General features: G+C 36.4%; 1 protein-coding gene across 2 annotated transcripts; it reads right to left on the reverse strand.

The window, feature by feature from the left end:
• On the reverse strand, window positions 1-9841 carry LOC131353823 (cell surface glycoprotein CD200 receptor 1-A-like). 2 transcript variants are annotated; one of them, XM_058390896.1, is made up of 7 exons: window positions 9361-9841; window positions 8107-8172; window positions 7171-7482; window positions 6155-6436; window positions 4110-4218; window positions 1802-1865; window positions 1-1691 (listed from the first exon to the last, which is right to left on the reverse strand). In XM_058390896.1, exons 1-7 carry the CDS (start codon window positions 9428-9430, stop codon window positions 1599-1601), a joined length of 996 nt encoding a protein of 331 aa, XP_058246879.1. In that variant the 5' UTR covers window positions 9431-9841; the 3' UTR covers window positions 1-1598. The 2 variants fall into 2 exon arrangements, with proteins under 2 accessions (XP_058246879.1, XP_058246881.1); XM_058390898.1 differs by lacking the exon at window positions 8107-8172 and having other exon boundaries at window positions 2-1691; window positions 9361-9839.
• Between the last annotated feature and the right edge of the window lie 15550 nt (window positions 9842-25391).

A 25391-nucleotide genomic window follows, 5' to 3' on the forward strand; every position in this document is an offset into this window, starting at 1 on the left:
GATAGATAGATAGATAGATAGATAGATAGATAGATAGATAGATAGATAGATAGATAGATAATTAGATAGATAGATAGATAGATAGATAGATAGATAGATAGATAGATAGATAGATAGATAGATAGATAGATAGATAGAAATACAATGTTTCATTCTTTAATTAACCATCAGTGGAAAAAAATCCTTTTTAATAGAACTTGATGAAAACGGGTCATTCGGATAATTAGTCAGAGTGGTAAATTTTGACTGTGTACAGGACATGTCCTTGAATAATATGCTACATTTAAATAATAATTACACCGCTACATTATTAGGACTGTACAAGATTTGGCAAATATTAAATATTAACTGGACTAAGTATTGCATTTACAGTATATTAAATGAATGTAAAACAAAGGGGAAAAACCCACAATGTTACAGTACCAGGCTTTTTTACAGTGGCCATAACTGAATTAGTGGAAAATCCTTCACTATTCCTTCAAAGTTCTTTGGATTCTTAAGCAGAGGTGCCAACATGGCTAGCAAGAAAATCCTACAGTGCAAAAAATCACAAGTGAAAATATCTGAAACATGGTCAAATTGATCTATAATTTCCTATTATACGTTTACAAGAAACCAGATAGAAATATATATATATATAAAAACATTTCTAGACGTTAGCTATAGTTGCCAATATTGAACATATGTATTGTTCTTTTTTGCAGCATAACAGACAGAGAGAGAAAAAAACAAAACAGGATTTTTTTTTTTTACTACAAAAACCCATCAGGACGTCATTGCACGAGTTGTTAGGGGTTTTTTAGAGGTTTACCAAGCAACTTTTCTCAAATATGTCTCAAAAGAGCCCATGGTTCCGCCCACTTGTTTTCTATTGGCTGACAAGCCTGAGCTCATGAATTCACATGTCAGAATTCAGCAAGATAATGACACGAAATTGAAAGTAACTAATTCAAAAAGTAAACGAGCATCTTTCACATGTCATTTCATTTCAACTCCTGTACCACTTTAGCAAGCAAACTATAGAATGCTACAGCTGCCCCTGGCACCTCTGAGACAGGCTTTTGGTTGGGACTTGCAAAGGCTGTGGTTGAAAAGATTTCGCGATTAAAACAACAGTACCAGTTAGGCTTCGTGTCTTTTGTAATATTGCACCAGCTCACATAACAACAAAAAAGAACACATCAAATGTCTCACTTGAAGAAAATCTACTGATACTCCACTTCTATTGTTGCAGTTATGAATATATATAATACGTAAACTGTATTATGAATTATATTGTGAATTGAAAGTTTAAAGTTTCCATATTATGAGACAATCCTTCTGTTTTCCACTCCTTCTTTCATTTTGACTCACTCTGGTTTGTATTTCTCTCATCAGAGTCTGCACGTTGGAGAATGTTCTTTTGAAAGGGTTTCATCATCTCTCATTAACAGCAGTATTAGGACTCGTGTGTAATTTCGTCCAGAAGAGTGGGTGTGCACCGATGAATCTGCATTTACCCGGTGCAAACCTCATGACGGTTCGCACATCCGTAGGCACATCCGAGATCTGCATTTTATCAGAAATGTCTTTGTGCATTCACGTAAGTCTAGAGTGATTCACGCTTTGAACAGATCAGCAGAAGAGTTGTAGATGGAGTTTACTCTTTGCACGTAACTGGCATAGGGCTCCAATTCTTCAGGATCACAGGGCTGAAAACAATCATCACCAACACTGATAAGTTTTACTGCATACACTAAAGTGTTTTGTTATCATTATTAACAATTAATAATCGTGTAAAAGAGGAAGGAATACATTTTACCTGTTGAGGTTTCTCTTCATTGGTTGCAGGCTTGTCCAGTTTGCAGCAAATCTTCCTAAAAATGCTGCAATTCAAAGAATAAGGTCATAAGTTCGATGAATACATTTTGAATAGTGAAATAAATACTGACTGGATAAAAAGGTTCAGATTAAAGGACTGGTTTTAACACAAACGCAAAGGAAAGCTAAATAATCACTTGAATACTGTAAGGGACAAGCATTAATATGTGTACCGATCAATACATCAATATTATTCGCAGTGTTTGCCTCAATATTTCTAACTATACCTGCCCTTAACTGTACTTGAAACTATATTCACACAGTATACTAATCCATTAGTTTATTCTCAGAGGCAAACCAGACTGATGCTTTCTAAAGATTGAAGGTCATTTATTTCACATACACGCTGTAAGAGTTTACTTCCTGCTCCAGCTCGTCACTTATGTAGTAACAATGCCTCTTTTTCATTTATCTTTCTGATTCATTCTTATGCTCGCACCAATTACAGCATTTCTTCTGAGATGATGTGGAGGTTATAACTTAATAGTGTGTGGTCCCGATTTAATATATAAATGGCACAAACTAATATCAAATTTGGTTCAATTTTGGATAAAGTCATAGCTACAAAATACTGTATGTTATTTATTTGTTACGGTTACTGTTAAAACAGCATGGTGATTATTTTACGAGAACTTGGAAACTGTAACTGTAAAACTGAGCAATATCCATGTCACAATGCTAATGGGTGTCATTCTAAGTAATGCCGGTGTGTGTCATTCTAGGTAATATTATCAATCCTCTCCATGTCTTCTGTTACTGACTGGTCTAACTGGATTAATTTGTCTCTAATTCACGCATCTTAAAATAGAATAAAAGTACGTGGCCACTGAATAGCTCTTGAGGAACCCAAGCCATAGCTTTCATTTATTAAATCATGGCCACAATGTGTTAAACAAAAAACATGTCGCTTCAGCAGCTGTTTGTGTGATTTCCAGAAGGGAAATGTCAAAATAAGAGTGTGTCACTGTTTAAAACTAAAGCTGTCGAATGTTTTACAAGAAACTAGAAGAGAATACATTTGAAAGAGTGCTTAGAAGTTACAGAGAATCTTGCAGTTATGTGTAATAAATGGTTGGTTAAACAAGTGTGCTAGTTGTGTAACACATATTGCATTACATTTTATTCCAACTCTAATTACGAAAAGACTCTATTTAGAATCACCTATGTCTACATTTCAAATAAATAACTTAAAACATTAATAAAATGTCTACGTAACGTATAAAGCAGCATTTTTGCTTTGAAATCTAATTATAAAAATACTTCAAACATCACATTTTTTCATTATTGCTTGTACCTATTCAACATTTCATCCTTGAAGCATACGGTAAAATGACAGCAAGGGAAAATATCTCCAAAGCATTCAATACAATAAAGACAATAAAGAAGATATCGAATTGAATACATTTTATACTTTAAATATTCTTAGAGACGGCAAATGTTTCAAGTTTTATGTGTTGGTTTCTAGAAAGAAGCAAAATTGTCCTTCAGGAGAACAGGGAAAGCTTTGAATATGTACAAGCAACTAAAATAGGTTGAGTACTAGTATATGTTATTTATTATAACCTAATGTTCTATATATTTCTTCATTAAAGTATATATTTAATACTCTCTCTATATACAGTATATTCTCTATATATATATGCCCATACTTAAGATATTTTCCCATGTGAAGATCTGAACATGTCAAGTAACAAGAAGTTACATCATCTGAATTTCCTAAAGATCATGAGAGAAGAAACATGCATTCTCTTATTTGTTTTCTTTCATTTCATTTTGACTGATGAGGGCACCTTGTAAACTCCAAATTATAAACTGGAAACTATCAACTATGAAAACACACTATAAGTACTTTATGGTATTAACCTGGATGCTATTCAACAATATTTTATGCATTTGCTAGCTAAATAAATAAACCTTTTTGTTTTTATTTTATCTTTATAATTTTAATATTTTTGCTTTTTAAACATGTTATTCATTTAGGAATACAACCTGCAAAGCAAAATTCTCTTCTAGCAAAATACTCTCTTCTAGCAAAATACAACCTGCAAAGCAAAGAAACTGTAAAAAAAAAAAATTAGATCATTGCTTGAAATCGGGTAAATGTTAATCAGCTTCCTTAGATAAAATTTTTATGATTTAGGAATGCCGAATACCACCTCAATCATGGGTTCAGCTGTTTGAAGAATCAAAATAAAACATCTCATTGATTTAGAGAACTCAAACAAATGTGTTCATCAAAATTAGCTTACCTTAATGGCATGTGATTTTTGCACTTCAAGTAAAGTACAAATAAAAGAAATACAGTGACGATGGTGGGCAAGACTACACCGAGAATTAAGGCCAAATTGTTCTGTGTATCTGAAAAAGACAGCATAACAAAATATTATACAATACTCTGTTCATCTATAGGTCTATGACATGGCATTAAGGTCTATGTCATTAAAAGTCATTAGGGTTCACTGGTCTGTTGAAGAGCTAATTAAATATATGTCACTCTACTGTATAATCCACATATCAGAAAGAAACTGTGGGTGTTGTATTGACTGACTGTGGTTTTAAAGGACTGTAGACAAAGATTGTATGATTCGACACTAGCAGCAGTGGCATTTAAGTTTGTCAGTTGAATTTTATTTGTATTCCACAATCCACATTTTTGCACAGCAGCTTTAAAGGAATATAAAAATTCAGAAAATTAATTATTAAATTTATATTTATATATATTGTATTCCTAATGATCAAGCCAGAGGGGATGCTGGTGAGCAAAAACCCCCAGAGACAATATGAGGAAGAATTTTGCTAATATGTCATTCTGTATTTTATGTCTCCGTAGGCTCCTCAGAGAAAGAAAAAGAGAGGATGTTGAGGGAAGTCTGTTTATAGCTGCTGTAATGTATATAATAACAGGAACTGTTAACACTTAGAGGTTTCTGGGATTTTTTTTCTGTACATTTTGGGTGTCAGACAGTTTGAATTGTTTACACACTTGCTACATAATAAATTTATACGTATTTATGCATGCACTTAAAGTTCTTTAAAAGTTTATGAACCACTATTTTTTCTTCTTCTTCTTCTTCTTCTTCTTCTTCTTCTTCTTATTATTATTATTATTATTATTATTATTATCATTATAATAAATGGATAAACAGTATGACATAACATTTTTATTTGATTAAACATTGTAATCATTGGCAAATTGCTGAGTTATCAGAGAACACCATGGGATGTGCTGTGATAGGAAAATAATATATAATAGTGGTAAAAGTAACTCTGTGCATCATGTCATTGATTATTTCCCAATAATTGACAGTGTATTCTTACTTACTTAGTTGATGTTTGCCTACATTCCTAAATCCCAGCTCTGGGACCCAGACATCTTTTGCAGTTCTTATACACTGTGCTGTATTTTCATAGTAGATATAGGAGTAACACTTTACACTATCAGTATGTGAATAATCCTGCACTGTGACCTGAATTAATACTAACTTAAAAATGAACTCATGATGAGTTAAGGCATGCATCAGTCATCCACTAATAAAGAGTTCACCTTGACTACGATGTGGGTCTTATGAATTGGTGCATGAGTAACGACTTCCTTATGAACATGTTAGTACATGTTTTTAGTTAGTGTATTAATTAATATGTTGGTAAAGAAGCAGAGCCCCGCATCCTAGTGCCAAAGTGCCTCATCGAGAGCACTAGTACTACAATGGGATTGGAAGAGAAATGGATAGATAGATGTAATGATTGAGGTTTTTATTAACGTGTCTTTCTGTCTCGGATAAGAAGGATCAGTGTAGATTATGAAAGTAATCCAGTGCCAACTTCATATGGCAAAATCTACAGTTAGACATGATGCACATTTAATTCAGATCATTCTGTTTTACCCAATTTGTTAATGAATACATTACCTAACAAACATGTACTGATATGTTCTTAAGGTGGCCGTTTTTCAAGCATTAATTCATGACTCACATTGAAGTTAAGGTAAACTCTTCATTATTGCATGATTAGTACATGCTTTGACTCATCATGTGCTCATATTTACTGTAAGTCAGTATTAATTCAGGTATTAGTGCAGGATTATTTATGTACTGTTACTCTGAAGTGTTACAGATTTGAGATTTTCAACTTGAAAGGAATTTGTGCTATTTATTTATTATAATTGTTGTTTCATTTCAACCTTCTAAAATGACATGCTGTTTACCTCACCGTATCAGTTTACTGCATTTCAGTTTGATTAAACAATAACGATGTTCTTTTAAGTAACGTAACCTGTAGAATCTGGATCACTTACCTATGAAGGTGAAGGTGAAGTTGCTAAATCGTGTCACGGTGTGCATGGCGTCATTAGCAGTGGCTACACAAATGAGGTTTTTATATGAAGTGTTTTGAGGAAGGCATAAGCGGCTAATCACTGTGGAAAGCTGCCCTGTATTCTTAGAAGTCTGTGTAATAGAGGAGGATGAGTTCCATGGTGTTTCCCAGTAAATGGAGGCTGCTGGTTTGCCTGTAGCTTCACACACAGCCACAGTGTGACCTCCTTCATTTTCCAGCCAGCCAGTTAGGTGTGGACGGGCTAGGGGAGACATTTCAATAAGATCAGTTTTAAATGGTGTGCACATCAGTCATTTGATATATATATAACATAGTGATATGCATTCTTTGAATAAATCTGAATCTGAAATCTGTCAAATGAGCACGGTACTGCTGACACAACTGACCATAATAATTCCAGTTTAGATCTTTATAAGCACTTTGTTAGCATTAATTCAGGTTCTTTAGAGACTGGTCCTACTCATACTGTACATATAAACGACAAAGTGACAGGTGGCTGTTTATTCTCTTTTTTATGTGTGACACTAATTCAAGTACAGTTTTGCTAATCTGTTAATTACACGGCTCACAATAGACAAACTATAAGTAACCTGAGTCACTTGTTTGCCTTTTAGTGTGAATGGTGTGAGTACAAGATGGCGTCCCACATCAGGGGTGTTCTTAATACTTCTTAAACCTGGTCTATTGACAATCAATAGATTTTCTTTTTAAATATACTTTGCATTATTAAAGGAGATGTTACAGGTACATATAGATATTAGCAATCAACTGACTCAAGTGCTTTTTATACAATTAATAAACATCCATTCTGTAGTAAGCCACTCTTACTACTCTTACTTCAAGTACTTTTAGATACTTTATTGATTCCAGAAGAACCAAATATAAATCTCAAACTTTTAAAACAGAAACTTGGGAATGTGAGACCATCACAACATTGTGTTGTCTTTGTTAACTGTACAGAGAGCATACACTTACCCCAGGCAGACACTCTGATTATTTCTACTGAACCACCTGCTTGGTACGACGTGTCACAGGTGTAATTTCCTTCATCTTGAACAGAAAACTTTGGTATGATCAGGTGGTATGTTCCATCGGCTGTGTGGTTCTGCTTTTTCCCATCATGGCAGGTGTCATGGTCTGAATCATTTTTAGCAACAGCAATTATACAGTATGTGTCTCGCATTGGAATTTTCCAGATGACGAAAATCATGTCATTCCATGCGATCTTTGTGTTGCTGCACTTTAAGGTGACTGTGGTGCCGAGTTCAACAAACTCATTCCTGTAAACTGGAAGACACATTTAACACACATGATTTTAGACATTTAGTCTAAAAGGACGCAAAAATGTACCTGCATTTCGATTAGACGACTATTCGTCTGCTAGACACCAGTAATGAAGCTCTTTAGGCATTTTTTTTCTAGTTGGGAAAATAAGCATGTTTCTACAGAAGGGAAACAAAACTTCTCATCATGTTGACACACTTGGACATTTATCTTTCCGGTCTGGCCCAGACTAGTCTTATCCATTTCTGCAATTTATAACTGGGTACATGTGACTTCCCCTTATTCCAACTATAGCACATAGTATATCTGGTTTGACACGAAACCAGTGAGAAATTGCTGCATAATAAATAATTCTGATGTGTGTTTCTGTAAATCACTGATTAAAGTGATCAATTTTAACTTTCTAACATGCATGGTCACTATACATATAGTAAGTAAGTAAGTAAGTAAGTAAGTAAGTAAGTACGTAAATAAATAAAGAAATAAATTTGCACAAATTGTTAGGAAGAAGGAATGAATAAAGGTGCTTATTTGTAAGAAGGTTTTTTTGTCCAGTTGGTTTTAATCTTTTTTTGGCGATGCTCATTCAGCAGCAATTGATTAGAAGTGATGGATTTTTTTTTTTACCTGTAAGCTTTTCTTTGGTTGAAGCAGAGCGGAGCTGTCTTTTGTTAGCAGAAAGAGACGCTGTTCCTGAGGGTTACGAGTCCATATAGCGTTAGTATCAGTTAATGTGAGAACAACTTAACATGCTAATGCATTATAACTTTAATGTGATGTCAGTTTTTGCTACAGGAAATATTAGTAAATGTTGTTATTCATCATGTTAATGTTAGCCGCAGATCATTATTTCAAACTTTTAGTATGTTTTGTTATTTGTGACAATCATATTGTTAGCTAGAAAAGCAAGTGCAGGCTTAAAACACAAGAAAAATCAACCGAGCATCACAATAACAGGCAAGGTTGACAGCTGTAAGAATCAAGAGTCGTCTTGCTCCAGCGTTGCATACTCTTCAGTTCTACATGCAATGGTGTTCTCAAAAAAAAACAAAAAAAAAAAAAAAAACACCCACAACAACAACAACCAAAAAAACGTGCGAGTTTCCCCTGAGAATCCCCCCACAGAGGAAGACAGCTGCTTCATGGTAGATGATGTTAAAAAGGAAACAAACACACGTGCACTGACATATCTATGTAGACAGTGGTGAGAAAACTATTTGTGCCACTGCAGAAATAATGCAACTCATGCCATCCTCCTCACAGCGTAGACACAGAACTTTCCTTCCACTGTGGGTTAAATGAGGCCACCAGGTGCCCTGATTAGAAGCCTCTCTGAATCATTTCTGTGTTTGTCAATTCACTCCCAAAAAAATCTTTTAGAATGAGATCACTGGAAGAAGGGATAGTTTTTGTTTAGTTTAGTTTAGTTTAGCTCCAATTACACTAATCAGTACAGCAAACACAAATCCCTCTCAGTGTAACAAGCTTGAAATAATGCTGTTCAGTAAAAATAATCACAATTTTTCTTCATAATAAGAAAAGAGAGGTGTAATAGTTTCTAACCCTTTCTAAACCTTAGAGGTTTTCTCCTACCTTACGGGGAAGCCTTTTTTTTTTTAAAAAAAAGAAACACTCTACAGGATATAGATGGGTTTAAGGGTTTCTGCAGAGAACCTTTATTCAATCTTTGTTTGTTGTTGAGCTAACTAATCGACTTCTCTCTCTCTTTATTGAACTGCGCTATATATTTTATAACGTTATAACAAAACCCTGGGACATATGTCAACATACACCTTGGACGTCTGCGCGTAATGGTAATGTAATCCACAAAAGAACACAAATCAAGCCAGAACAAGTAATAAGAAAATGTAACAAGCAAACCTGATGCAAGACTTCTTGTAAGACAGATAGGGGAGATGAAGATGGCTATCAGGACCAGTTTTAGTTCCATGGCTCCAAAATGGATCTCCCCGCCGTGAAACACGTCTTCTTCTGCTCTATTGCTATCTTTTGTCCTTTGTTTTCTGTCTGTTTCCCTCCTTAGAAAAAGTTTCTGATTCACTTCAAAGTGCCTTCTGTGATGTCAGAAGAGCAACCACCTCAAAGAAATGTCTTTCACTCTCCGTCTTGCCTCTCTCTTTCTTTCCTCTTGTATCTTAAAGAAGCTCAACAAGTACAAGATCAACACGCAGTATTTCAAAATAGTGTTCTCGTGATACTTTGTTCTTCTACTCCCTTAAGCTCTGCTCCTTCTGCTGCCCTCAGCACTATGATGAGCTTCTTGTATGCTCCTTCATTACTTTTTTTTTTTTTTTACATTTCTCATACTGCTGCTCCTACAAATGTCAGAGTCAACTTCCTGCACCCCAAACCACTGCAGTCACATGGAGGCATTTTCCAAAGAGCACAACTTCCAGTATATCACTTTAGTCAGTCACTCACTCTCTCTCTCTCTCTCTCTCTCTCTCTCCCCTTTTTTTTTGAAATATCTCTTTCTTGTTAGTGTATGAAGGGCTTGTATCAGGTACTTTTGAAATGTTGTTTAAATACAATTTTCAGACAAAATCATAAGCTTAAAACCTGCGTTAAGCAGGGAATAAAAGAAAAAATAGAATTATAGAAAATAAAATTTCACTTATTGTGAAAATAAATTTTATGTAAGCTCCAAAAGAATTTTGAGTGGTCACTTATGCTTTACAGCATATAGTATAGGACGAGAAAGTGTAATAAAAACAAAATTTTAATTTTTATAAATCTTGTATACTGTGTAGTTTCAGTCTGGAAGGTTTGAGGACATATTGTTGTTTGTGTAAAGTCATTACATAAACCATACATGTCTAAAGGTTATATTGGTACTTAAATATGGTTTGAGAAAGATATATTTATTTAGGAAAGATAAACATATTTAAATATCATATTGATTCCTTTCTATCCATTTAGTGTATGTTGTATAAACATTCAGTTGTTTTTTTTTTTTGTTGCTGTACTAAAGACCATTACTACATACTTTCCTCTACTTTTCTTTACAACTTTTGTTTCACCTAATACTTGACCTTTACTTCTTATCAGAAACCTTTATTTTTTCTGCTCAGCACATTTTTAAATGTCATTACCTTTCTTAATAATCATATATATATATATATATATATATATATATATATATATATATATATATATATATATATATATATATATACATCTAACAAAAAAAGTCTAAACAGATGTAAAACTTATTACTCTGGTCTCTCAGTCTCTCAGTTATATGTATGTATAATAAAAAGAAATTATAAATAACTTTTATTTAAAACTATTATTATGCTAGCTAACTTCATGGTTGTTAGTTAACCTTGCCTAGTGCTTTCATACTGTATGTTTCTTGGTTCACTGGTGAAAGAGGCATTAATTTGCTATCAGTAACTAAAATTAAAATTATCATGACCTGAGGGGAATGTCTCATTTTTGTGAATTGTACTTACATGAGTGATAAAATTATAGCTGTACATTTACCTGATGAGTATTTAAACTTGTGTGTGTGTGTTGCATTAAAATATGCAAAAAGCAGACCTGAATATCTCTTCCAAACAAATGTGGAAGTGGGGACGTGGCCTTGTGGTTGGTGGGTAGGATTACACACTTGACCTGCAGAAAATTTTATTAATAAATGTATGGAGTTACATCTGACGGCGTTCATACAGCAAGGAGGGGATTTGGGTGTCTGTGTCTGTTTAATGTTAATGTTCACCTTGCTGTTCCTGTGTACTTTCCAAATATTTTGATGGTTGATGTTTGATGCTTTGCCACATCTGCGTCGCACTCCAAAATAATGTGTTATGCAGATCGGGCAGATTATCCTTGCTCAATCATTGCTGCTTAAAACACATGAGATATGCTACTCTTATCAGGACCATGTTACAGAATTACTATCCATCTAGTTAAACACAGAGAAAAGGTATGGTCAACTAAGTTTAAGTTATGTTTATGAATTTGCGAAGTGTTAGCTATTTTTCAGCCTTTAACCTGCTGTAGCTAAACCGTGTTACCATCTAAGCTAGCTTAATTGTCCCCTGATGATAACTAGCTAACATTAGCTAAACATTAGCTAACCCGGCAGTACTTGCCATTGCAAAAGTAAATATTAACTAATCATAGCAGAAGTGACTGAATAAGCATTGTATTAAATAACTATGCACTAGTAAAATAAATAAATAAATAAATAAATAAATAAATAAATAATAGCATGTCAAGCTAACAATATGGTTAGCATAAGTTAGCTTTAACGGTCGGTACCAGGTTAGCTAGTTAGTAGCTTCCTCAATGACAATCATACTAAGCCAGTCAGAAACAAGCTAACATTTATTTTTATTATGCTATGGCAGTTTTTAAAAGTAATATCACAAAACTAATGAAGATTGAAACCAACGTTTAGCAAATGTTGGCTAGTTAGTCACAATGAAGAAAAAAAACTAGCTATTTTTTTGCGAAGGAAGATCTGAGCAGCATGTGGCAGCTGGGTTAGGGTACATTTTTTACTACAGAAGGTAAGATGTACAAGAGATTGGATTTGTATGACAAGGTTCCTTTAGACATATATTGTTGTTGTTGTTATTATATTTTGAAGCTGCAGTAATGAAGTGAGGCAAAGACACAACCAAGGAGATGGTTTGGAGCACCTTAAGCATGCCCCAGTGAGAAAGTGAGATATTGTTGTGGTCTATTTGTTAATTGTTATCCACTTTAGCTTGATTTAATTGCCATAGTATCTGTAGAGTTGCTTTGCTACTACAAATGAACGTTACTTTAAAATAAGCGAATTTTAATGACATGCAATGCGACACTGTTTATTTGGTCCAGAAGCGAGTCTGTTGTCGACGTTATAAGATGATGAAAATATATTCGCAATGACCATATATGAATCAGTTTTGAACCTTGTACAGCAGAAGTTCAGAACACGTAAAAAGACGTCATAAAAACTTTCCTCCTGGCTTCTTAAGGAAAGTCTTTTCAACAAATGACCTCCAAATGACGTATCTCTGCTCAGTGGTTGTGTGTGTGAATGTGTGTAGCCAATAAAGGGCCTTTGTTTTGCGTTGTTCCAGGCCTGCCTCTAGTTGCCTCATTTCCCATAGAATCAGGGCGAGATACTTAAAGACTGCCTTTGTTCATACATCAGAGTTGTTCTCCATTTTAGCAATGAGCTACTGAAAGTAATGTGATTAAAGGAAATATTGCAGTTTATCCCTGTTTGATGGCACTATATTAATATATTACAAACGTCTTAAAGTATTGTAGACTTTCATTAATCCGAGCACAACAGCACCACAGATGGCTGTGATAATTGCACAGAATTGTATTAAGCAAGGATGGAGCTGATTTCTTTCTAAACAAGGCTGTAGATTGACATCAGTGATCAGTGTATCAGGTGATTACATGAGGAGAAACATCCCCTAGATTTGATCACTATCACTATTTGGGCTGATATTTTTTTCAGTCCTGGTTACAGATGTGTTTGCTAAGAGATCTGAAGTGAGTCTTTGGCTTAATGAACGTGAAACGGCTTTGAAGGAGAAATTAAAATAGGTAGAGTGAGCAAAACAATTTATTAAAAAAAAAGTTAAACATGAAATCTCATGTTTAGTGTTCTGGATTGAACAAAAGAGCTTTCCAGTTCATCAAATTTGGTATTCTGAGAAAATATAACCCACGCTGACTTAAAATGTAAACCAGTAATGCAGCCACTTTTCTGGATTTGTGTGTAATGTGTTTTGAATTTTGTATGTTTTTGATGAAACCTTATGATATAATGCTTCACGTAACACCAATAGCAATAGCTAAGCTGCTGAAACATTTGTCTGTTCAGTCGATTATCCTGACCAGCAGTCACAACATGAGTACTGTGAGTCATATGGTCATATGGGTCATATTTTAAGTCTTAACTCAGTGGAAAAAATAGATTGTTAAGAGCTTTCAGGAAGTTACACTGAATATCAGCTAGAAATGTGAAAAACAAAGAAATGGTGTGTGTGTGTGTCTGTGTGTGTGTGTGTGTGTGAGAGAGTGACAGAGAGAGAGAGAGAGAGAGAGAGAGAGAGAGAAAGAGAGAGTGAACTCTAAAGCATGTCCACAGACTCCTCTAGAGAATTATATGACTGCTATTAAGGTTATTAAAGTTATATTGATTGTACTGATGCACACTGATATTCCAGTCTGGAAATATGTGTTTTTTTCTGAATTTAGATACTATACTGCTTCTGTTAATGTCTATGGAATTGCACTGTACATGATGTTTCTCCCAGCATCAAGAGGGTAAAGCAGATGTGTCCAAATAATGAGTGCATTTGCGTCAGTATCAAAATGAGCTCTTATTCAGATATTCTGGGGGAAAAAACATCTAAGTACAAATTGTTTTACATTGTAATGAAAAACGTAAGTTACATAATTTTTTGTAAAGTACAAAGCTTAAGAAATGACATTTCGAAGTTTACGAATGATTCTGAACGTGCGATAAACATTTTATGACTTTCATAACACACTGTAACCAACATAGAGATTGATCTCTATGTGCATCAGAAACAGTCTTAAATTCACAGGCAGGAAATGAGACTTGAGAATGTACAATAGTTCATTATACCGAAACCGTGAAAAGTAGATGAGTCTACATAACTACATTGGGTGAGGGGTGAGGGTGGATTTAATATATTTGAATATTTTTTTTGTTTGAGCTGAATGCAGATTCAGCAGATTTTACAAATGTCTTGTTTGTAATTTGACTAAAAGTGAGAACAAAAATGGATATCACTAGCTGAAAAAGTTAGCTTCAGAGAGGGTCTGACCAGTAACATTAAACTACATATACTCATATGAAATATAAGATAAAATGTGGCTTGGTGGTGCTGTAGGTAGTGTTGCTGCATCACAGCTCCAGAGTCAATGGTTCGGTCTTGAGCTCAATGTCTTTGTGGAGTTTCACACGTTTGCATCATATTTGTATTCATTTCCTCAGGGTTTCTGGTTTAATTCCCAACTCCCATATGAAATAAGAATGAAAGCAATGGCTACATAATGAGAGTGGGTATTAAACCAGTTTAGTGAATTCTTTTGTTTGCTTTTTGTAGGAAGAGGCAATTTGACTGACATGGCAGATGACCAATCACTGAAATTTTCTAAGGCACATTATATAATTTACTCGCCTTTTCTTGAGACCTGTAGGATTTTTATTCTGGAAACTGGTCTACAGAAACTTGACCAAAAAAAATCCCACACATTGTATTCTACTGGGGTGAGCCTGAGACAAGTCTATATACTACATATATATATATATCCTCTATGTACTGCAAAAAATGACCTGAAATTAGCTGTCATGGTGATTCTGAGGTAAGGAAGGCCTCCCTTACAAAACAAATGTTGTATATTTCATCATATTTGAAATAACTTTATGACCACTGATAGGTGAAGTGAATAAGACTGATGATCTCCTCATCATGGCACCTGTTAGTGGGTGGGATATATTAGGCAGCAAGTGAACAATTTGTCCTCAAAGTTGATGTGTTAGAAGCAGGAAAAATGGACAAGAGTAAGGATTTCAGCGAGTTTGACAAATTGTGATGGCTAGACCACTGGATCAGAGCATCTCCAAAACTGCAGCTCTTGTGGGGTGTTCCCGGTCTGCAGTGGTCAGTATCTATCAAAAGTGGTCCAAGGAAGGAACAGTGGTGAACCGGTGACAGGGTCATGGGCAGCCAAGGCTCATTGATGTACGTGGGGAGCGAAGTCTGGCCCGTGTGATCCGATCCAACAGACGAGCAACTGTTGCTCAAATTGCTGAAGAAGTTAATGCTGGTTCTGATAGAAAGGTGTCAGAATACACAGTGCATCATAGTGTGTTGCGTATGGGGCTGAATAGCTGCAGACCAGTCAGAGTACCCGTGCTGACCCCTGTGCACCGCCGAAAGTGCCAACAATTGGCACGTGAACATTAGAACTGGAGCAATGGAAGAAGGTGGCCTGGTCTGATGAATCACGTTTTCTTTTACATCATGTAGATGGCCGGGTGTGTCGCTTACCTGGGGAACACACAGCACCACGATGCACTGTGGGAAGAAGGCAAGCCGGCGGAGGCAGTGTTATGCTTTGGGCAATGTTCGGCTGGGAAACCTTGGGTCCTGCCATCCATGTGGATGTTACTTTGACACGTACCAGCTACCTAAGCACTGTTGCAGACCATGTACACCCTTTCATGGAAACAGTATTCCCTGATGGCTGTGGCCTCTTGTGCCACAAAGCAAAAATGGTCCAGTAATGGTTTGATCCAATCAAGCATCTGTGGGATGTGCTGGACAAACAAGTCCGATCCATGGAGGCCCCACCTTGCAACTTACAGGACTTAAAGGATCTGCTGCTAACATCTTGGTGCCAGATACCACAGCACACCTTTAGGGAGTCCATGCCTTAGTGGGTCGGTATAATGTTATACTTCATCTGTGTATTATTAAACAGCAGATTCACACATTATTTTTGCAACATGATGAATCATTTAATGTTTACCTAATGTGAGCAGATCTTAGTGTTTAGTATCAACAATAATGTACATTTAACTGCCATTAGGGTATACGTTGCCATGAAGACCTGTACTTGGTCTGCAACAATGTTTAGGTTATCATGCCTGATTAAACTAATCAGATCATTTCCATGCAAAAGTAGTGCAGGACCAGGGTTAAGAGCTGCAGTGACGTGTATGCAAAAATGTTATATTTGTTAAAGTTGTTAAAAACAGTGAAATCCCAGATGCTGAACGTGCTACAGTAAAATAAATATTGTGTATCTGTCTATCTCACACTAGGTTCAGAGGTTCAGCTTTTCAGTGTTCAGATCAGTCATTAAAAAAGAAAAAACTACAATGGGTAAAGCAGGGAGCAGTACTTGTTTTCACTTGAGTAAATCTTATTTGACATATATGTGTATCAGAGCAGATCAGAGTTTTTACCTGATTCAATGTGTGTGCTTGTGCAGCTATGTGCATAATGATCAGATAAGTGGTGCACAAATTTCAGCCAGTACGCATTGTGAGACTTATCACACAGGATGCGGTTAGATATGCCCCTCTCGACAGGTTTTATTAGTGTTGAGAAGAGAAAATGTGTGGTGAAAATGTCACTAGGCTTGCACGTAGCATGCAAACAGTAGAGCTGACGGTTGGCCTTTTTTTTTTTTTTTTATGCTGACGTATGGAAACGATGGATAGACCCTTAAACCACAAGGCCAGCACATTATGACTCAGTGCTGCTTGTTTTGATTACAAACAAGTTACAATTATAATCATTAAAAAAAAACAGGAATATAAAATGAAGCTGAAAATAATAAATATGAAACTTTCAAATGACTGAGACCATTTGAAGAGATGAAAATGGATATCAAATGCCATATCTCCTAAAACAATGCAAGACAATGTGAAGTTTTGTGTGCGATTATATATATACATATATATATATATATATATATATATATATATATATATATATATATATATATATATATATACAATAGTTCTGTATGTGTGTGTGTGTGTCTCTTTTTTAATCCCTAAAACAGGATAACAAGAACACTCTTCTAGCTATTTTAAGATTCAGTGATCTCTATTGGAGCGCGTGGACATGAGCTGGCAGTGACCAAAGAGGAAGATGAAATGATTTTGACATGTACTGAACAGCATAAACAGCACACAGCATACATCAGTTTTATTGGGGGATGAACAACATTATTAATGAGATAATGAGAAACAAATTGAAGTCAAGAGACTTATTGACCCATAGCACTTGACTTATGCTATAGGGTACTATATAGTCAGTCATCTAGCATCTAGGGCAGGTTGTTTTGAGCAATTTCTAATGCATCATTGTTCAATTTTGTTTCAGTACTGCTTACGGTTGCTTGGTTTCCAGTCTAAGTACAGTTCAAAAATCACACAGAAGAAAAGACTGTAGGTGCTTACATTTATGCTTGTTTGCATAAATCTGTTACATTTAATTCTAATTATTTGCCACAAAATTGCTGGCCACTGATTATTTTAGCCCAATCTGGCGACTGTCATTAACTGACAGTCTGTTGCTCCTGGTCAAAGTCACCGTTGTTTTTTTTTAAAGCAAACAAAAGAACAGTCGCCAAAAATTAGTTTACTGATATACAAATAAACGTATTGATGAATGGCTGATATAAATGGAGAAGCCCGGCATCATCCTGCCCTATGGTATCCAGTATTTCATGTATAGTAGCTACCCATCACAGGGTCAGATCTATTTATCCGTCTGTCTGTCTGTCTGTGTATTTGGCCTTTTAAAGATTTTTAAATTGTGTTGTCTATAGATACAATACAGAAATAGTCTTTTGATGATGATGTGACAGCACAGCATCCTGACTTGGCTGATTACTGCATGTAACTATTCTAATAATTTTCGCAAATCATGAGGAAAATCACACTTAATTAGTAAAGTCTGAACATCTTGTAGGTAAACTAGTTGCATTGTATCTCTGTGCTTATGTAACAGACCTGTTAAGGTGTAGCAGTGTAGCATAGACAGTCCACCTACTGACATGGTTTTGGACTTGAAAGTGAACCAGAGAGCCATGAAAAAAGTAAACCAAGCTCAAAGTGCAGACCTTAGCTCTGCGAGGCCACAACCCACTGCATGCTGCCATGTCCAAATGTAGAAGCATCACACACAAACCACAGGCATCGTGTGCACTAGCCACAGAGGGCCCCCCCTTTTTTCTGATCTGGTGGGCTCACTTAAGACAAATTTAGCACAGATACTGTAAGTGCTCTACAATCAGATTGAATCTCTGGAGGAAGTGGCCATGTGGGCTTGCGGATAAGAAAAAACATTAAAGGCCAATCACACTGTGCAACTATAATTCTGCTCTGACAGTACAGTGAGGGAAAAATGATTTGATCCCCTGCTGATTTTGTACGTTTGCCCACTGACAAAGAAATGATCAGTCTGTAATTTTAATGGTAGGTTTATTTGAACAGTGAGAGACAGAATAACAACAAAAAAATCCAGAAAAACACATTTCAAAAAAGTTCTACATTGATTTGCATTTTATTGAGTGAAATAAGTATTTGATCCCTTTGTAAAACATGACTTAGTACTTGGTGGCAAACCCTTGTTGGCAATCACAGACGTCAGACATTTCTTGTAGTTGGCCACCAGGTTTGCACACATCTCACATCTCAAGGAATTTGGGCCCACTCCTCTTTGCAGATCCTCTCCAAGTCATTAAGGTTTTGTGGCTGACCCTTCAGCTCCCTCCACAGATTTTCTATGGGATTAAGGTCTGGAGACTGGCTAGGCCCCTACAGGACCTTAATGTGCTTCTTTTTGAACCACTCCTTTGTTGCCTTGACCGTGTGTTTTGGGTCATTGTCAGGCTGGAATATCCATCCACGACCCATTTTCAATGCCCTGGCTGAGGGAAGGAGGTTCTCATCCAAGATTTAACGGTACATGGCCTCGTCCATCGTCCCTTTTATACGGTGCAGTTGTCCTTTCACCTGGGGATGGTGTACTTGGGGTCATAGGCAGCATTCCTCCTCCTCCAAACACAGCGAGTTGAGTTGATGCCAAAGAGCTGGATTTTGGTCTCATTTGACCACAACACTTTCACCCAGTTCTCCTCTGAATCATTCAGATGTTCACTGGCAAACTTCAGATGAGCCTGTACATGTGCTTTCTTCAGCAGGGGGACCTTGCGGGCGCTACTGGATTTCAGTCGTAGTGTGTTACCAATTGTTTTCTTGGTAACTATGGTCCCAGCTGCCTTGAGATCATTGACAAAATCCTCCAGTGTAATTCTGAGCTGATTCCTCGCCGTTCTCATGATCATTGAAACTGAAAATGAGGTGAGATCTTGCATGGAGCCCCAGACTGAGGAAGATTGACAGTCCTTTTGTGTTTCTTCCATTTGGGAATAATCGCACCAACTGTTGTCACCTTCTCACCAAGCTGCTTGGCGATGGTCTTGTAGCTCATTCCAGCCTTGTGTAGGTCTACAATCTTGTCCCTGACATCCATGGACAGCTCTTTGGTCTTGGCCATGATGGAGAGTTTGGAATCTGATTGATTGCTTCCTTCTGTGGACAGGTGTCTTTCATACAGTTAATGAGCTGAGATTAAGAGCCCTCCCCGAGAGTGCTCCTACTGTAATCTCAGCTCATTACCTGTATAAAAGACACCTGGGAGCCAGAAATCTTTCTGATTGATAGGGGATCAAATACTTATTTCACTCATTAAAATGCAAATCAATGTAGAACTTTTCTGAAATGTGTTTTTCTGGATTTTTTTGTTGTTATTCTGTCTCTCACTGTTCAAATACACCTACCCTTAAAATTACAGACTGATCATTTCTTTGTCAGTGGGCAAACGTACAAAATCAGCAGAGGATCAAATAATTTTTTCCCTTACTGTATAAGCGTTCAGAATCAGAAATCAGATGAAAATGAATGAAGGAATTAAGGTTTTGTGTGGGCTGTGGAGAACAGCAGCATGGCTACACGAAGACAGTTTTGAACAGTTTCTGTGGTTATCTGCATTGCATTGCTTTCACAGACCTGAAACATCTCGTGCACTAATTATGAAGCTTGTCAGTAGTTCTACATCTTACAATCCATTGTGACAAGATAATTATATTTTTCTGTATTATTGTAAATTAATTTTCTATCTGCTTATAAATAGTGCATAATGTCAATATAATTGACATGTTGTGGTGTGCGTTCTCCCACAAAAAAAAAAACCCGTAAAAGCCCAGCATCTGTGGTGTGGGTGTGAAAAAAGCACAGGGATAAAGAGTTCTAATGTAAGTAAGACAGAGCCCAGGCTTGTAACCACATGGATATGTTATTACGGATATATACGGATAAGAGGTACAATATTCAACATTTCTTTTTAGAAAGGTTCAGAGGGCATCTGCTTGAGACAAGAGGTGTGTATCAGGATGGGATCCTGCAAGGACTCAACACAATTGTTGGAGTATTTTACATTTAATGCGAGTATACAGCATTCACTCATTCATCCTTAGTAACTGCCTGGTCAAGGTCACTGTGGTTTCAAAGCAAACAAAAGAACAGGTGCCAAAAAATAGTTTATTGATATACAAACAAACAAAAAAACCCTGAAAGTGTTACAATAAATCTTATTTTGAAACCATAGAGCATTACAGACGAAGAATAAAGAGAAATCAAAATCACAAGCAGACTTCATGATATAAATGATTGTTTAACACTAATGGACTTTGCTGTGTTATTCAGTATGATGATCATATTGTAACCCTTCCCTCTATCAAACATAGCAACTAGCTGAAACTAGTTAATGTCAATATCCCTTGAGAATATTACAAAAAAACACCTTTAATGTAACCAAGACAACACTGAATTTACATTTTATCTGTAAGTGTACTTAATTTAGCAAATTACTAAGAACCAGCTATCATGGTGATCCTTCTCTTCTCAGTTTCATTACTCAATTCAGATTGTATCTCTCTATCTCTCTCTCTCTCTTTCACACACACACACCCACACACACACACACACATTTTCATTATGTTTCACAGTTCGAAATGCTAAACTATAAACAACTCTCATGCTGTATATGTGTCTGTAAATACAGGCTTCACAAAACAGACTGTGTTACTGGTAGTGGGTGGTTGAGGGTAACCTTTGCCCACATTCTGTTTCTGCCTCGCAAAGAGTCGATAACCTGCAGCAGAGGAAAGCATGATAGTCATAACTTTCCCAGAAATGACAACGCATGCTGAAGCGTGCTCATTAGTGGCCGCGGAGGTGGAGATGGAGTGGGTTCACTAGTGGGGAATGAAAATGCAAAGCTGTGTATGTGTGTTCACACATACAGCCATATTAGCAACTTTTATGCAATTAAATAGCCAGGGGGCTCTTTCAGCTTTAAAAACAAATTCAAGGTACCCAAAACAGGTTTGTTTTCTGCTGAAATATTATAATGTGTACACTAATATTCTCAGTATTTATTGGAGCATTTTATTCCAGAAAATTTCTTTGACACAGCACAAATCTAAATTGACCAGGTCTAAATTGACCAGTGTCAATTACAATAACAATAAAAGTAATAGTGATTTGTGATTTTCACCTAACTGGCAACCTGTCCAGGGTGTACCCCTGACTTTCACCCAGTGTGCACTGGGATAGGCTCCAGTAGATCCCCTTGACCCTAATTAGAAATAAAGCGGGTATAGAGAATGGATGGATGGATGGATTTCCACCTATGATAATATGTTAAAATAATCTGCAACAACAACAGGAAATTCTGTCAGAAATAAGGTTATTTATTATAATTATTATAACGAAACTTGGTGATGTGGTGATATAATATAGTGATATTTGATATTCTAATTAATGATGATGAATTTTGTCACAATATTCTTCTTTTTTTTTGAGATATCATCTTCCGTTTCTTTCTTCCGGGAGAGAGAGAGAGAGAGGTTTATAAATAACATTTATACATTTCTTTATTGACAACATGTTCAGTATATGAGGAAATCTGAAAGCACAACCACAAAAAGATACTCATCTATTATCCAGTCTCATGTCATTTCCAGAAAAAGTGCTGCACAAGCTTTGCACTTATCACACCTTTGTTTAGTGCTCAGGCACACGGGGGTGTCTGAGTTTACAAAGTCATGTGAAAATGCAAGTCAATCCAAATCCATTCTGGTGTCTTTTTCAAACTCAAGACTGTACACATCTTTCCCGTTTGACCTGTACACAGCAGGTGTCTTAATGTCCTCATCAAAGGTGATCTAGATGATTAATGATTGCAGATGTTGTGGATATTTTTCAGTCAAGCTTTTTCAGTTTTTCTTTTTAAATTTCTATACATTCCTGCATGTGTAGGAGTGCACACCTGCTTTTGCAGAAGTGCAACTCAAGAGACACAGCAAGGTGTTATGTATGTTAAGCTCATACAGTCTCTTTAAGAAGATTCACAACAAACACACTGTCTCTCGCACTGTAAACAGGGACTCTGCATGTCAAGACATGAGAGTTCAACTGACTGAGAGATCCAGAAGGTAACAGGAACATAAAGGCATCTGCACCTCCAGCATCAGCTACGGAACCAAAACATCGCTGACGTGTAGATCAAACGCTTAGACCTGTTATCTCCACAAGTATTTTCTCCTTGAACTGGTTGCTTTCAAACAGAATCATTTTAAAGTGTGCCAAAATGTGTTCATGATATAGCTATATAGGTTTATGTTCTAGCCAGTCATCCATCAAGATGGATAGGCAGCAGCTCCACAAGCTTACTGTTAATTGTTTTGGAATAGTTTATCAGTATGAGCAGGAATCTAGGTTTCATCAGGACAACATTGTTTCAGTTCACCTGTTTTGAATCATGTAGCAGCAGGACAATATGTAAAATGATGTAGATACAGTTCAAGATCTTTCGTTAATGTTCACATCATAAATCAGAAAGGAAAAAGGGTATTCTCTGTGGCTTTACCTGTGGCGTGGTTGTTGTTGGCAGGTGGATTGATTTACGTTTTTTCAGAAACTACTGATTTTCAGGGATTTTCACACACAGTCTCAAGAATTTACACAGAATATGAAAAATATTCCTAAGCAATTTTTGTAGTGTATTGCTTTAATTCAATTCAATTTTCATTTGATGAGAGCTTTCAATGATGCACATTGTCGCAAAGCAGCTTTACAGGAATATAAAAACTTATAAAGTTTAAATTTTACATGTATATTTATCTCTAATGATCAAGGCAAAGGCAACTGTGGCAAGGAAATTATACTGCAGAAAGAGACCATTGCAGCTACTGGTGTCTGCAGCAGTGTTTAGGTTGGTGGTATGTGTCAAAGTAACATCCACATGAAGGGCAGGACCTGAGGTTTCCCAGCAGAACATGGCCCAGAGCATCACACTGCCTCCATCAGCTTGGCTTCTTCCCATAGTATCTCCTCATCTCTTCCCCAGGTAAGTTACACACACACACACACACACACACAGCCATCCACATGATGTAAAATAAAATGTGATCAGCAGACCAGGCTACCTTCTTCCATTGTTCCATGGTCAGGTTCTAATGCTCACATGCCCATTGTGAACCCAAGAGCTTTCAGAGGTGGAAGATGGTTGTCCTTTCTGGGAACGCTTTTGTTTGGTACTAACCACAGCATTTAATTTTCAGTGGTTTTTAATGTTATGGCTTATTGGTGTGTGTATATGTTTTAATATATACAGTACATCTACCCACAACAATAATATCTGCTCACATGATTAGATCATTTTTATTTCCATTCATGTGAAAAATCCACCACACATGACACGTTTGATACTGTAGAAATTATTATTATTTATATTTATCAGTCATGAGTATTAGAACAAATGACATATGCATATGATATAAGCAAAAATGTTTTCGAGACCCTCTAGTGGCAGGTTGCAGTACAATTTTCAACCTGTTTATGTGAATAAGACAGCTGTCAATCTTCCATTTAAGTTACAGCTCCTCAAACTATTTTCAGAACTAGTGTTTTGTTGTTTTTACAAGTTTTGTTGACCTTGATATTTCTGCTAATATTTTTCCTTATTATAAAAGCATTTTATACTAATTCATTAACAATTAATAAGGCAGCATGGTGAATGAGCTGATTGACAGTTTCGTACATCTCAGATGAATCTTATAATGACACTCATGGTTTACCAGCATGAACTTGACAGGTGTTTAGCAAAGCCATGCCTTGTTTGTCTGTAACTTCGTAAGAGACCCTCAGCAGGGACTTTCTTGCAGTTCTTGATATCTAAGTTAACTTGTTCTGTCAATCTATTATGTGTGACCGCAGCTAGCCCTCAAAATATCTTTGTAATATTAGCCAGTCACACCATCTTAAATGCCACCCGAAGAATGAGCATAGAATAAGACAGAAAACTTCTCTATTTAGCTGTGCGATGTACTGCAGAGCTAAATGAAAATCAGGGCAATCAGCAGACATTAGCTTCTTATATGTAACTTTATATTTCTTGTATTTAACTTATATAAAATGCTAGATAATGTCAACTAGCTAAAGGGTAGCTCAGTCATTCATAAATGAAAGCTCTAAAATCTTTTCTTGACAAATGTGAAATCAATATGTTTTTGGTCCTTCAGCTGCTTCCTGTTTGCCACAGCAGATCATCTGGTCTGTATAGTTGATTTTGGCACAGGCTTTATGCCTTTCTTGGCACAACGTTCCCAATTTATCCAGGCTTGGGGCTGGCACTGAGAGTTAACTCCTCAGTGGCAGGTTTAGTTCCCTGCCTGGGAATCAAACCCAAAAGCACAGGATCCTGCCAGTGGACCACCAGGAGCTACACTGAAATCACTGAAAATTATAACCAGAGTTTATCATTTTAATGTTAATTAATAAAGCTGTCGCTTTCAATTAGTCCATGCACCATTTTGCAAATCTGGTAATATCATGCATGCTGATATGGGTAAGTAAGAGGCAGATCCACTGCCTATCCATCCATATTTATTAGGTATGCTTTGTCTCCAAGGTCTGAGTTCATCTGCATCATTGACAGAGCTGAATCAGTACCTTCTGACTGTATCTTCTTCACCAGCAATTCCCCAAGACCACCAGAGGGAACCTTCGCGCGAGTTATAGCACTTCCAAATTGCTGGGCTACTTCCGAGCCGATATTCATTGTTTTTCTTGCCATTGTGTATGACCATATTCGCCCTGTGGATTTATTATTAAACTTTCTGCCTCTGCTAATACTTTATTATAGAATACTACACTTGGACTGAATCCAGCAGTATCGCAACTCCAGGCCACCATTGCTTATTGGGGGAAATGCTTGTGGCCTACCAAGAGCAAATAGCTGCGCTCCAAGCTACAA

The sequence above is a fragment of the Hemibagrus wyckioides genome, linkage group LG06, assembly GCF_019097595.1.
Source record: "Hemibagrus wyckioides isolate EC202008001 linkage group LG06, SWU_Hwy_1.0, whole genome shotgun sequence".
Classification (NCBI taxonomy): domain Eukaryota; kingdom Metazoa; phylum Chordata; class Actinopteri; order Siluriformes; family Bagridae; genus Hemibagrus; species Hemibagrus wyckioides.

Coding starts and splice junctions, on each gene's coding strand:
- LOC131353823 (XM_058390896.1), bottom strand. CDS start 9,430: ATGGAACTAAAACTGGTCCTGATAGCCATCTTCATCTCCCCTATCTGT. Junction 8,173..9,360: donor TACAAGAAGTCTTGCATCAG/GTTTGCTTGTTA, acceptor CGTAACCCTCAG/GAACAGCGTCTCTTTCTGCT. Junction 6,437..7,170: donor AATCAGAGTGTCTGCCTGGG/GTAAGTGTATGC, acceptor TGTCTCCCCTAG/CCCGTCCACACCTAACTGGC.